Consider the following 12,091-nt stretch of genomic DNA (forward strand, 5'->3'; position numbering starts at 1 on the left):
ATCTCTTTCCCCTTACCTGGCTGCCTTATCTGATCTCAGTGGAAGAGGTTGTACCTAGTCCTGCATTGATTTGATATGCCAGGTTGGGTTGGTACCCAGGGCGTCCTCCCCCTTTTCAGAGAAGAAGGGGAGGAAGGTAGGGGGAGGGACTGTCTGAAGGGGGTACTGGGAGGAGCAGAAGCCGATGTAATTAGGATGTAAAGTGAATAAATAAATTTATTAATTTAAAAAATGTATGCTCAAACATTTTTACACAGAAAACTCCACTCAATCCAATGGAAACCCTCTAAGGCAATCTATTGAATGCAATTTCAGATGCTTTGGTGGTGGATGACAACTTTAAAATAATGAAATCTGCTCATGTTTTTGGAGCTTGAACTAATTTTCACAATTTTGGCATAGCAGAAAAATATAGTTGAGTTGAATTCTGGCTGAAAACTTTTTGTCTCAATTAAAAAATCATGTGCCTTGATTTATCTAACACATCTCTCTACTGTCCTGGATATAACTGTCTTTGGTTTGTATTCTGAAGACATTTATGGTTTTAATTAGGTAACGGGTGCCATTTAAAGACAACCTATTGAAATGTCACAAAAGGCCTTTAATGATCATGCCTGCTAATAAATACAGTTCAGCCATTCTTAAAAGGTAGAACTCTTCCCTGGGCTCTAAAACCCAATAGAAACTTTGCTTCATGTGCATAGAATGATTATCCACGTGGCCATGAATTCCAAGAGATCACAGTCTAGGTTTTCTTTGAAGGTTAATGGAACAAGAATTTCTAGAGAAACCAAAACGATGACAGAATTCTAAATTAAAATTTGAACACAATCTATAGGATATATACTGACTGTGATGTCACTGCATTTCAAGGGGCATTCATGCATCCTGTTTTCAGCAGAACAGATGAAATGGAAACTGGTGTGCAGTTAATTTTATAGGAAAGAAACTTTTATTTTTAAACATTAATAAATATAATAATTTATCTTAGAAAAGAAAGATATTGCAGTGGGTATAAGTGAAACAGGCATTCATTATGTTCAGGTTGATGGTAAGAGACCTATATTGTGAAGCAGAAGTGCTTTTATGAAGCCCTTACTGGCAGGGAGTCTTCTACAAGCATAGATCCCCACCTCTACTCATTACATGGGCTCTAGTTATTTTGTTTGTTTGTTTGTCTGTTTGCCTGTTTGCTTGCTTGTTTTCATTCCTTTTCTGTTTTTGTTTTTAAACCTGTTCTGGCTAGTTTTGTGTCAACTTGACACAGGCTGGAGTTATCACAGAGAAAGGAGCTTCAGTTGGGGAAATGCCTCCATGAGATCCAGCTGTAAGGCATTTTCTCAATTAGTGATCAAGGAGGGAGGTCCCCTTGTGGGTGGTGCCATCTCTGGGCTGGTAGTCTTGGTTCTATAAGAGAGTAGGCAGAGCAAGCCAGGGGAAGCCAGCCAGTAAGGAACATCCCTCCATGGCTCTGCATCAGCTCCTGCTTCCTGACCTGCTTGAGTTCCAGTCCTGACTTTTTTGGTGATGAACAGCAGTATGAAAGTGTAAGCTGAATAAACCCTTTCCTCCCCAACTTGCTTCTTGGTCATGATGTTTGTGCAGGAATAGAAACCCTAAGACAGAACCTTCTATCCATATTAAAAATTTAACATCACAAACACAAGGAGTAGGATTCTGTTTCATTTCTCAGCCCAACTCACTGAATTCTTCACATGTTAAACACTAACAGAAATGAAATCTAACCTTACACTGTTCTTCCAATCCCACATGCCCTATTGTTATGTTAAAATGAATGGAACGAGAATTAATGTCTACTAGTATATACAAAAGAAAGGTGTTCACTCCTACCTCCACTGTCTTTGAGATGTAGGGCTATCTTCGTGTCATCTGAAAGAGAAGTTGAAAGTTATTATAAGAGAAAACGATCCCAAAGGAGTATGAATCTCATCCTGGATAACTGGACTAATTGCTTTAACTCAAACACTTGTTTTCTGTAATTTACTGAGTGTAGTTTCTAGTTTAATGAGAGATCAAGAGCTAACTTTACATGATGTAACATTATAATTTCTCTTGGAGTTTGTTTAGGCTAAAATACTAGTGACATATCTGGGAATCAGTCCTTTGAGAATGATAAAAAAAACTATAGCATAAAATACAATTTTAACTTTCTAAAAGAACTTATAATAGGACTTTATTTACTTGAAATCAAGGTTGAAAACATTAAAAATTCACAGGAATGCTTAGGATTTATCAATAGTTATAGCGTTATCTTAAAAATTTTAGGTCAGTAAAAATATGAAAAAATTATTTATAGAAATATTTTGTTCTGAATGGATAAACATAGAGTATAGTTCTCCATTTCAAAGATTATATTTTACTGTGAAGGTTGGGGTCTCAATTGAAATAATTTTTTCATAGTTCTTTAGAATAATATTGCAAAATAATTTGAATTTAACTCTTAAAAGAAACATAATGCAATTGACATCCACCCTCCATCCCTGTTTATTCCTTTTTCTTTTTAATATCCACTTAAGTTTCAATTAAGAGATAAGGGTTCTAATTTAACTTCCTGTTCCAGAGAGAGCAGGGATTTTTTACAATAAGATATCAAAATATGTTCTCCCCTAAACAAGTATCACACCTCTCCCTACGTCTTACTAATTCCATGTAGAATAGAAAGTCATAAAATATTGACTATTTTATTTCCTTCACACATGATTTTACCAGGCATGAACACTTAAGTAGCTTTTCCTTCTCCATAATAGGAGGTACCTTTCAAGGACAATTTTATGACATTGACACTGTCTTGTGGTTGACTGTACTCAGAACATACTACTATATAACAATATGTAAGTAAAATTGTCTATTGTTCAGAATTTCATAACAAGTCATTTTATATGCATATTTCTTTTCAATCTTGTATCAGGTATGTAGATTGATGATTTCTAGGTTTAGTCAAGTGACAAGAAGCGCATGTTTCGTTTCTAGGGAGAACAAAAAGCCAGATAATAGATAACCACTAAGGCTTAAGAAGAGGATTGTCTCGAAAAACCAAAATAAATAAATAAATACATAAATGAGGATTGACTTATATAAAGAATTCCAGCATATGTTTTCTGATCATGTAATTCTGAATCTGAAAAACCCTTAGGGAAGTTAATTTGCCCAACAACATTCTATTCCCCCAGGAAACAAGAATTATTCAGTAAGCTTTTATTTCCTATAAAAATAAGCAAACAATCTTGTGGGTACCTTCTGTAGGCAGGCTGGTTGGCATCTGTGATGTCACAGCTCTCCTGGTGGTGGTCAGGACCCTGAATTGCATGGTGGTTGTGTGGGAGGTCGTAGTAGTTTGAGATGTCTCTCCTGGCTCTGTCTTCTCACACATCTTCTCTTTTGACTAGTAGGAGACACAGAAGTGAAAATCAGCAGATTGTACCATTTATGTTTTTTAAGAGTTACATCAAAGAAATTGGACTGGAAAGCAAAAAACAAACAAACAAACAAAACAAAAAACCCCAAAACATTTCAAGTTGATATTAGCAGTAAACTGTTTTTGTGCTAGAGTACTTATAGATTTTGGTAATTTACAAAGTTTGTAAGATGGAGGGGGGAGAGGGAGAATGAAACATTTTTTTAGATATTTGGAATCATTTTCACCTGTTTAAGCTTTTATATCATTATCTTTGTTTGTTTATTTTATATAGCTACAAAAGATGTAATGCCAAAGGCAAAAAGATATTTAGAACAAAAGCATGTTCCTACAGAAAAGGTTTATCACCTACTCAGATGCATGAAAGGAAAGGCCGCTCTCTTCGCCTCACATGGACAGTGCTATATCTTCACCATTGGCTAATTGCTCCTGGCTCTCTTATAACCTCAAAATTCATCTACTACAGGTTGGACAGAAATTTGAAATTTTGTTTTCTCTCATGAAATATCCAAAACCATACTGCTAAAACCCACATTTAAGCACAGCCTAATTCTCTCTATTAGTACTATACAGAAGACATCAGGAAGAAACACATCTTTTTAAAACTTATATCCTATAAAAAAAAAGTCCCACAATTTTCATTGGTAAACATTCCAAATTCTATAGTTAGAAGTTGATGTTATAAACAACCTACTTATGCTTCAAAGAATCCAATGCTCTGATACTAGGTGGCTGCTGTAAACACGAGCAGTCCTCAGGACCTATTTAAGAAGTATCAGTGATGGTATTGTCTAGAGTGGAGGATGAAGAATCTTTCACCAGTGAATGAAGAGTCCCTTGAAAGCTATTTTTTTCAATACTCAGGATTTATTCTTTCTTAATTCACTGTTTGTTCTCAGCTACAATGACCCTATGATCATGTTAGCTCTGACTACTCCCTAGCTATCATCCACAATTTTAGATCTTCAGATGGAAATCTCTACAACCGCTCTCAAAGCTCATTTATCATACTTCAATCTTTTTGCATATCTTTCTGTTGCAGGAAATATTAAAAAGCGTACAGCAATTTCCTGAGCTATACACAGATACTCTCTGCCCCTTCTCTCCTCCTCTGTTCAACCCAGAAGCCCCACCTACTCGCCCAGTTATTGTTCCCTTTATTCATTGCCAGAAGGTTCACAAGAAGTCACCTGAGAAAGAGACTCAGTCCTTGTTCCAGAGAGCCTTTCCTGGGAAAGCGGAATTAACATCAGAATACAGGCATCACCAGGGTCATCCACAACATCTTTCCACTTAAATTCTCCATTGAATGCACAATAATTGTTCCACTTCAATCTCCCTCCTAAATAACCTTCATCTAACTTTTCAATGCCTTCAAACACATCATAATATCATTATATTTTAAGCCCCCCTTTTGGAAAGTTCCCAATTCCTTACAATGTAAAAGATCTTCCTTAATCTTGCCCACTCCAAAGACAGGTCAGACAGAAAAAGTCACCCCTGAATGGAAACTGATAGATTAATCTGCTTTCTCATTTAGAATATCAATGGTTCCTGAAAAACAATTCTGTAAATGATACTCATAGTTCAAAGGCCATGGTACCAATTTCTTCATTTTTCTTAATAATCACAATTCCATAGTGGTTTTCCTCGTTTTTCCCTTGGCTTGCTTTTCATTTCCTTGATGAAAGAGACCATCAGCTGGTTTTCTTTACAAATCATCACACATGTTTCCACATGAATGCATCCCCTCTTACTTTTATTCCAGAAGACAGCTACTATTCCTTACACAAACTTCCCAGATCTGCTCAGATCAGCCCATTTCCTTGGGAATTCCGAACTTGTTCTTCAGAGGCAGCATTTGCTTTTCAACGTTAGACATTTGCAAGTCTCTGAGGACTTGGTTTCTGCTAACATGCAAACATGAATAATCTTACACTCCATCCTCCCACTGTTCCACAACACATCCTGACTTCGCCCTCTTTTACTTTTCCATCCAGTCATGTTCAGGCTTACAAGGAATTCTGTGTAATTTTGTCATCCCAGACTCTCAGCTTCCCCATTTAATACAGTCTTACCCAGTCAACCCAGTCAAACTTGTAATTTCTCCTATCAGTATTTCCATGTATCTCCATAGTTACTAAATATCCCAATGGTAACCTATGATTAATTCACAGTAGTGAACACAGATCTCCACTCTTCTTTTGGTTTCTGTGAACACATCTGTGTTCACCCCTCTGTCTCCTTTCCTACAGCTCCTTTGTTTCTTTTTTACAGTGCTTCTTTTTAGGTTGATGACTTTCACCTGTTGCTGGACCCTTCCTTTCATTTTGTGCCTTTTTTTGCACTTCCATATCTATACCCAGGATTTCATTTTATGTGGAAAGCCTTCTGGGATACCACTTGGCAGGATTCTGACATTGGCCAAGGACAAGGAAATGGGCTTCAGGCAGGAATCTGACATTGGAAGTAGGCTCAGGCAGGAATCTGACATTAGGGCATAATAAGGAAGTAAGTATCAGCAAGAATCTAACTTTAGGCTGTGATAGAGAAGTAGGGTAAGGCAGGAATTTTAGTCTTAGGATGGAACAGAAGATTGAGGCTTCAGGCAAGATTCAGGGCTTGGATGAGGAAGTGGGCTCAAGTATTTCTATCTTTATGACAAGCCCTTTTAAACAACTGTCATGGGAGTAATCAGGGGACTTCGCTTGCTGCTTTGTTAGTTCCTTGTTGTACTGCTTGTACAAAATACTTGAATGTAATTAAAATGGTACTAAAAGGTGGATTGGAAAATAAAAATTTGCCTTCAGTCTCAGAATTGACGGGGGTCATGCGACAATATTGTCTAACTGTCTTTATTCTTTTTAATCCTCACTCTCACGCTGGAGAACCTGTTGGTTGACTGAGCAGGCTTGGTCAATTTTACATCTTGAATGTTGACAAATATGCGTCTCAAGTTAACATTCCTTTTCTTAAGGCCAAGTTAAAATCTACTGAAGGGATATATGCATGTGGATGTTCCAGACACCTCAAAATGAATAATTCTGGAATGGAATTTGCTGTCTATTGCTCTCGATGAGCAGTATTTTTTAAATATATTTTATTACGTATTTTCCTCAATTACATTTCCAATGCTATCCCAAAAGTCCCCCATACCCTTCCCCCTCTCCCCCTTTTCCCTACCCACCCATTCCCATTTTTTTTTGGCCCTGGCGTTCCCCTGTACTGGGGCATATAAAGTTTGTGTGTCCAATGGGCCTCTCTTTCCAGTGATGGCCTACCAGGCCATCTTTTGATACATATGCAGCTAGAGTCAAGAGCTCCGGGGTACTGGTTAGTTCATAATGTTGTACCACCTATAGGGTTGCAGGTCCCTTTAGCTCCTTGGGTACTTTCTCCAGCTCCTCCATTGGGAGCCCTGTGATCCATCCACTAGCTGACTGTGATCATCCACTTCTGTGTTTGCTAGGCCCCAGCATAGTCTCACAAGAGACAGCTGTATCAGGGTCCTTTCAGCAAAATCTTGCTAGTGTATGCAATGGTGTCAGCATTTGGAAGCTGATTATGGGAAGGATCCCTGGGTATGTCAGTCTCTAGATGGTCCATCCTTTTGTCACAGCTCCAATCTTTTTTTCTGTAACTCCTTCCATGGATGTTTTGTTCCCAATTCTAAGAAGGAGTACAGTGACCCCACTTTGGTCTTCATTCTTCTTGAGTATCATGTGCTTAGCAGATTGTATTATATATGTTGGGTATCCTAAGTTTTGGGCTAATATCCACTTATCAGTGAGTACATATTGTGTGAGTTCCTTTGTGATTGTGTTACCTCACTCAGGATGATGCCCTCCAGGTCCATCCATTTGGCTAGGAATTTCATAAATTCATTCTTTTTAATAGCTGAGTAGTACTCCATTGTGTAAATGTACCACAATTTCTGTATCCATTCCTCTGTTGAGGGACATCTGGGTTCTTTCCAGCTTCTGGCTATTATAAATAAGGCTGCTATGAACATAGTGGAGCATGTGTCCTTCTTACCGGTTGGAACATCTTCTGGATATATGCCCAGGAGAGGTATTGCTGGATCCTCCGGTAGTTCTATGTCCAATTTTCTAAGGAACCACCAGACTGATTTCCAGAGTGGTTGTACAAGCTTACAATCCCACCAACAATGGAGGAGTGTTCCTCTTTCTCCACATTCTCGCCAGCATCTGCTGTCACCTGAATTTTTGATCTTAGCCATTCTGACTGGTGTGAGGTGGAATCTCAGGGTTGTTTTGATTTGCATTTCCCTAATGATTAAGGATGTTGAACATTTTTTTCAGGTGCTTCTCAGCCATTCGGTATTCCTCACGTGAGAATTCTTTGTTCAGTTCTGAGCCCCATTTTTTAATGGGGTTATTTGATTTTCTGGAGTCCACCTTCTTGAGTTCTTTATAAATATTGTATATTAGTCCCCTATCTGATTTTGGATAGGTAAAGATCCTTTCCTAATCTGTTGGTGGTCTTTTTGTCTTATTGACGGTGTCTTTTACATTGCAGAAGCTTTGCAGTTTCATGAGGTGCCATTTGTCAATTCTTGATCTTACCGTGCAAGCCATTGCTGTTCTGTTCAGGAATTTTTCCCCTGTGCCCATATCTTCAAGGCTTTTCCCCACTTTCTCCTCTATAAGTTTCAGTGTCTCTGGTTTTATGTGAAGTTCCTTGATCCAATTAGATTTGACCTTAGTACAAGGAAATAGGAATGGGTCGATTTGCATTCTTCTACATGATAACAACCAGTTGTGCCAGCACCATTTGTTGAAAATGCTGTCTTTCTTCCACTGGATGGTTTTAGCGCCCTTGTCATAGATCAAGTGATCATAGCTGTGTGAGTTCATTTCTGGGTCTTCAATTCTATTCCATTGGTCTACTTGTCTGACACTGTACCAATACCATGCAGTTTTTATCACAATTGCTCTGTAGTAAATCTTTAGGTGGGCATGGTGATTCCACCAGAGGTTCTGTTATCCTTGAGAAGAGTTTTTGCTATCCTAGGTTTTTTGTTATTCCAGATGAATTTGCAGATTGCTCTTTCTAATTCCTTGAAGAATTGAGTTGGAATTTTGATGGGGATTGCATTGAATCTGTAGATTGCTTTTGGCAAGATAGCCATTTTTACAATATTGATCCTGCCAATCCATGAGCATGGGAGATCTTTCCATCTTCTGAGATCTTCTATAATTTCTTTCTTCAGAGACTTCAAGTTTTTATCATACAGATCTTTCACTTCCTTAGTTAGAGTCACGCCAAGGTATTTTATATTATTTGTGACTATTGAGAAGGGTGTTGATTCCCTAATTTCTTTCTCAGCCTGTTTATTCTTTGTGTAGAGAAAGGCCATTGACTTGTTTGAGTTAATTTTATATCCAGCTACTTCACCGAAGCTGTTTATCAGGTTTAGGAGTTCTCTGGTGGAATTTTTAGGGTCACTTATATATACTGTCATATCATCTGCAAAAAGTGATATTTTGACTTCATCTTTTCCAATTTGTATCCCCTTGATCTCCTTTTGTTGTTGAATTGCTCTGGCTAGGACCTCAAGTACAATGTTGAATAGGTATGGAGAAAGTGGCAGCCTTGTCTAGTCCCTGATTTTAGTGGGATTGCTTCAAGCTTCTCACCATTTACTTTGATGTTGGCTACTGGTTTGTTGTAGATTGCTTTTATCATGGTTAGGTATGGGCCTTGGATTCCTGAACTTTCCAAGACTTTTATCATGAATGGGTGTTGGATCTTGTCAAATGCTTTTTCCGCATCTAAGGAGATGATCATGTGGTTTTTGTCTTTGAGTTTGTTTATATAATGGATTACGTTGATGGATTTCTGTATATTAAACCATCCCTGCATCCCTGGAATAAAACCTACTTGGTCAGGATGGATGATTGCTTTAATGTGTTCTTGGATTCGGTTAGCAAGAATTTTATTGAGGTTTTTTGCATCTATATTCATAAGGGAAATTGGTCTGAAGTTCTCTATCTTTGTTGGATCTTTCTGTGGTTTAGGTATCAGAGTAATTGTGGCCTCATAGAATGAGTTGGGTAGAGTTCCTTCTACTTCAATTTTGTGGAATAGTTTGTGCAGAACTGGAATTATATCTTTTTTGAAGGTCTGATAGAACTCTGCACTAAACCCATCTGGTCCTGGGCTTTTTTTGACTGGGAGACTATTAATGATTGCTTCTATTTCTTTAGGGGATATGGGACTGTTTAGATCATTAACTTGATCCTGATTTAACTTTGGTACCTGGTATCTGTCTAGAAATTTGTCCATTTCGTCCAGGTTTTCCAGTATTGTTGAGTATAGCCTTTTGTAGAAGGATCTGATGGTGTTTTGGATTTCTTCAGGATCTGTTGTTATGTCTCTCTTTTCATTTCTGATTTTGTTAATTAGGATGTTGTCCCTGTGCCCTCTAGTGAGTCTAGCTAAGGGTTTATCTATCTTGTTGATTTTCTAAAAGAACCAACTCTGCGTTTGGTTAATTCTTTGAATAGTTCTTGTTTCCACTTGGTTGATTTAACCCCTGATTTTGATTATTTCCTGCCGTCTACTCCTCTTGGGTGAATTTTCTTCTTTTTTTTCTAGAGCTTTTAGATGTGTTGTCAAGCTGCTAGTGTGTGCTTTCTCCAGTTTCTTTTTGTAGGCACTCAGTGCTATGAGTTTCCCTCTTAGAAATGCTTTCATTGTGTCCCATAGGTTTGGGTATGTTGTGGCTTCATTTGCATTAAACTCTAAAAAGTCTTTAATTTTTTTCTTTATTCCTTCCTTGACCAAGGTATCATTGAGAAGAGTGTTGTGGTGGCGCACGCCTTTAATCCCAGCACTTGGGAGGCAGAGGCAGGCGGATTTCTGAGTTCGAGGCCAGCCTGGTCTACAAAGTGAGTTCCCGGACAGCCAGGGCTATACAGAGAAACCCTGTCTCGAAAAACCAAAAAAAAAAAAAAAAAAAAGAGAAGAGTGTTGTTCAGTTTCCACGTGAATGTTGGCTTTCTATTATTTATTTTGTTATTAAAGATCAGCCTTAGTCCATGGTGATCTGATAAGATGCATGGGACAATTTCAATATTTTTGTATCTGTTGAGGCCTGTTTTGTGCCCAATTACGTGGTCAATTTTGGAGAAGGTACCATGAGGTGCTGAGAAGAAGGTATATCCTTTTGTTTTAGGATAAAATGTTCTGTAGATATCTGTTAAGTCCATTTGTCTCATAACTTCTGTTAGTTTCACTGTGTCCCTGTTTAGTTTCTGTTTCCACGATCTGTCCATTGATGAAAGTGGTGTGTTGAAGTTGCCCACTATTACTGTGTGAGGTGCAATGTGTGCTTTGAGCTTTACTAAAGTGTCTTTAATGAATGTGGCTGCCCTTGCATTTGGAGCATAGATATTCAGAATTGAGAGTTCCTCTTGGAGGATTTTACCTTTGATGAGAATGAAGTGTCCCTCCTTGTCTTTTTTGATACCTTTGGGTTGGAAGTCGATTTTATTCGATATTAGAATGGCTACTCCTGCTTGTTTCTTCAGGCCATTTGCTTGGAAAATTGTTTTCCAGCCTTTTACTCTGAGGTAGTTTCTGTCTTTTTCCCTGAGATGGGTTTCCTGTAAGCAGCAGAATGTTGGGTCCTGTTTCTTTAGCCATTCTGTTAGTCTATGTCTTTTTATTGGGGAATTGAGTCCATTGATATTAAGAGATATTAAGGAAAAGTAATTGTTGCTTCCTTTTATTTTTGTTCTTAGAGTTGGCATTCTGTTCTTGTGGCTGTCTTCTTTTTGGTTTGTTGAGGGATTACTTTCTTGCTTTTTCTAGGGCGTGATTTCCTTCCTTGTATTGGTTTTTTTCTGTTATTATCCTTTGAAGGGCTGGATTCGTGGAAAGATAATGTGTGAATTTGGTTTTGTCGTGGAATACTTTGGTTTCTCCATCTATGGTAATTGAGAGTTTGGCTGGGTATAGTACCCTGGGCTGGCATTTGTGTTCTCTTAGTGTCTGTAGAACATCTGTCCAGGCTCTTCTGGCTTTCATAGTCTCTGGTGAAAAGTCTGGTGTAATTCTGATAGGCCTGCCTTTATATGTTACTTGACCTTTCTCCCTTGCTGCTTTTAATATTCTATCTTTATTTAGTGCATTTGTTGTTCTGATTATTATGTGTCGGGAGGAATTTCTTTTCTGATCCAGTCTATTTGGAGTTCTGTAGGCATCTTGTATGATCATGGGCATCTCTTTCTTTAGGTTTGTGAAGTTTTGTTCTATAATTTTGTTGAAGATATTTGCTGGCCCTTTAAGTTGAAAATCTTCTGTCTCATCAACTTTTATTATCCATAGGTTTGGTCTTCTCATTGTGTCCTGGATTTCCTGGATGTTTTGAGTTAGGATCCTTTTGCGGTTTGTATTTTCTTTGATTGTTGTGCCAAAGTTCTCTATGGAATCTTCTGCACCTGAGATTCTCTCTTCCATCTCTTGTATTCTGTTGCTGATGCTCGCATCTATGGTTCCAGATTTCTTTCCTAGGGTTTCTATCTCCAGCGTTGCCTCACTTTGGGTTTTCTTTATTGTGTCTACTTCCTTTTTTAGGCCTAGTATAGTTTTGCTCATTTCCATCACCTGTTTGGATGTGTTTTCCTG

The 12,091-nt window shown here is 38.1% G+C and overlaps 1 protein-coding gene across 4 annotated transcripts in view; it reads right to left on the reverse strand.

The window, feature by feature from the left end:
* Plxdc2 (plexin domain containing 2) overlaps positions 1 to 12,091 on the reverse strand; it is a 395,182-nt gene that overhangs the window by 37,627 nt on the left and 345,464 nt on the right. For all 4 annotated transcript variants that reach the window (XM_029470933.2, XM_021154117.3, XM_021154114.2 and 1 more), the window contains 2 exons: positions 3,256 to 3,403; positions 1,852 to 1,890 (listed from right to left, as the gene is read on the reverse strand). In XM_029470933.2, coding sequence (XP_029326793.1) covers positions 1,852 to 1,890; positions 3,256 to 3,403 — 187 coding nt within the window. The remainder of the gene's footprint in view (positions 1 to 1,851; positions 1,891 to 3,255; positions 3,404 to 12,091) is intronic.

This window comes from Mus caroli, unplaced genomic scaffold, assembly GCF_978045245.1.
Source record: "Mus caroli unplaced genomic scaffold, Mus_caroli_1 scaffold_2, whole genome shotgun sequence".
Lineage (NCBI taxonomy): Eukaryota > Metazoa > Chordata > Mammalia > Rodentia > Muridae > Mus > Mus caroli.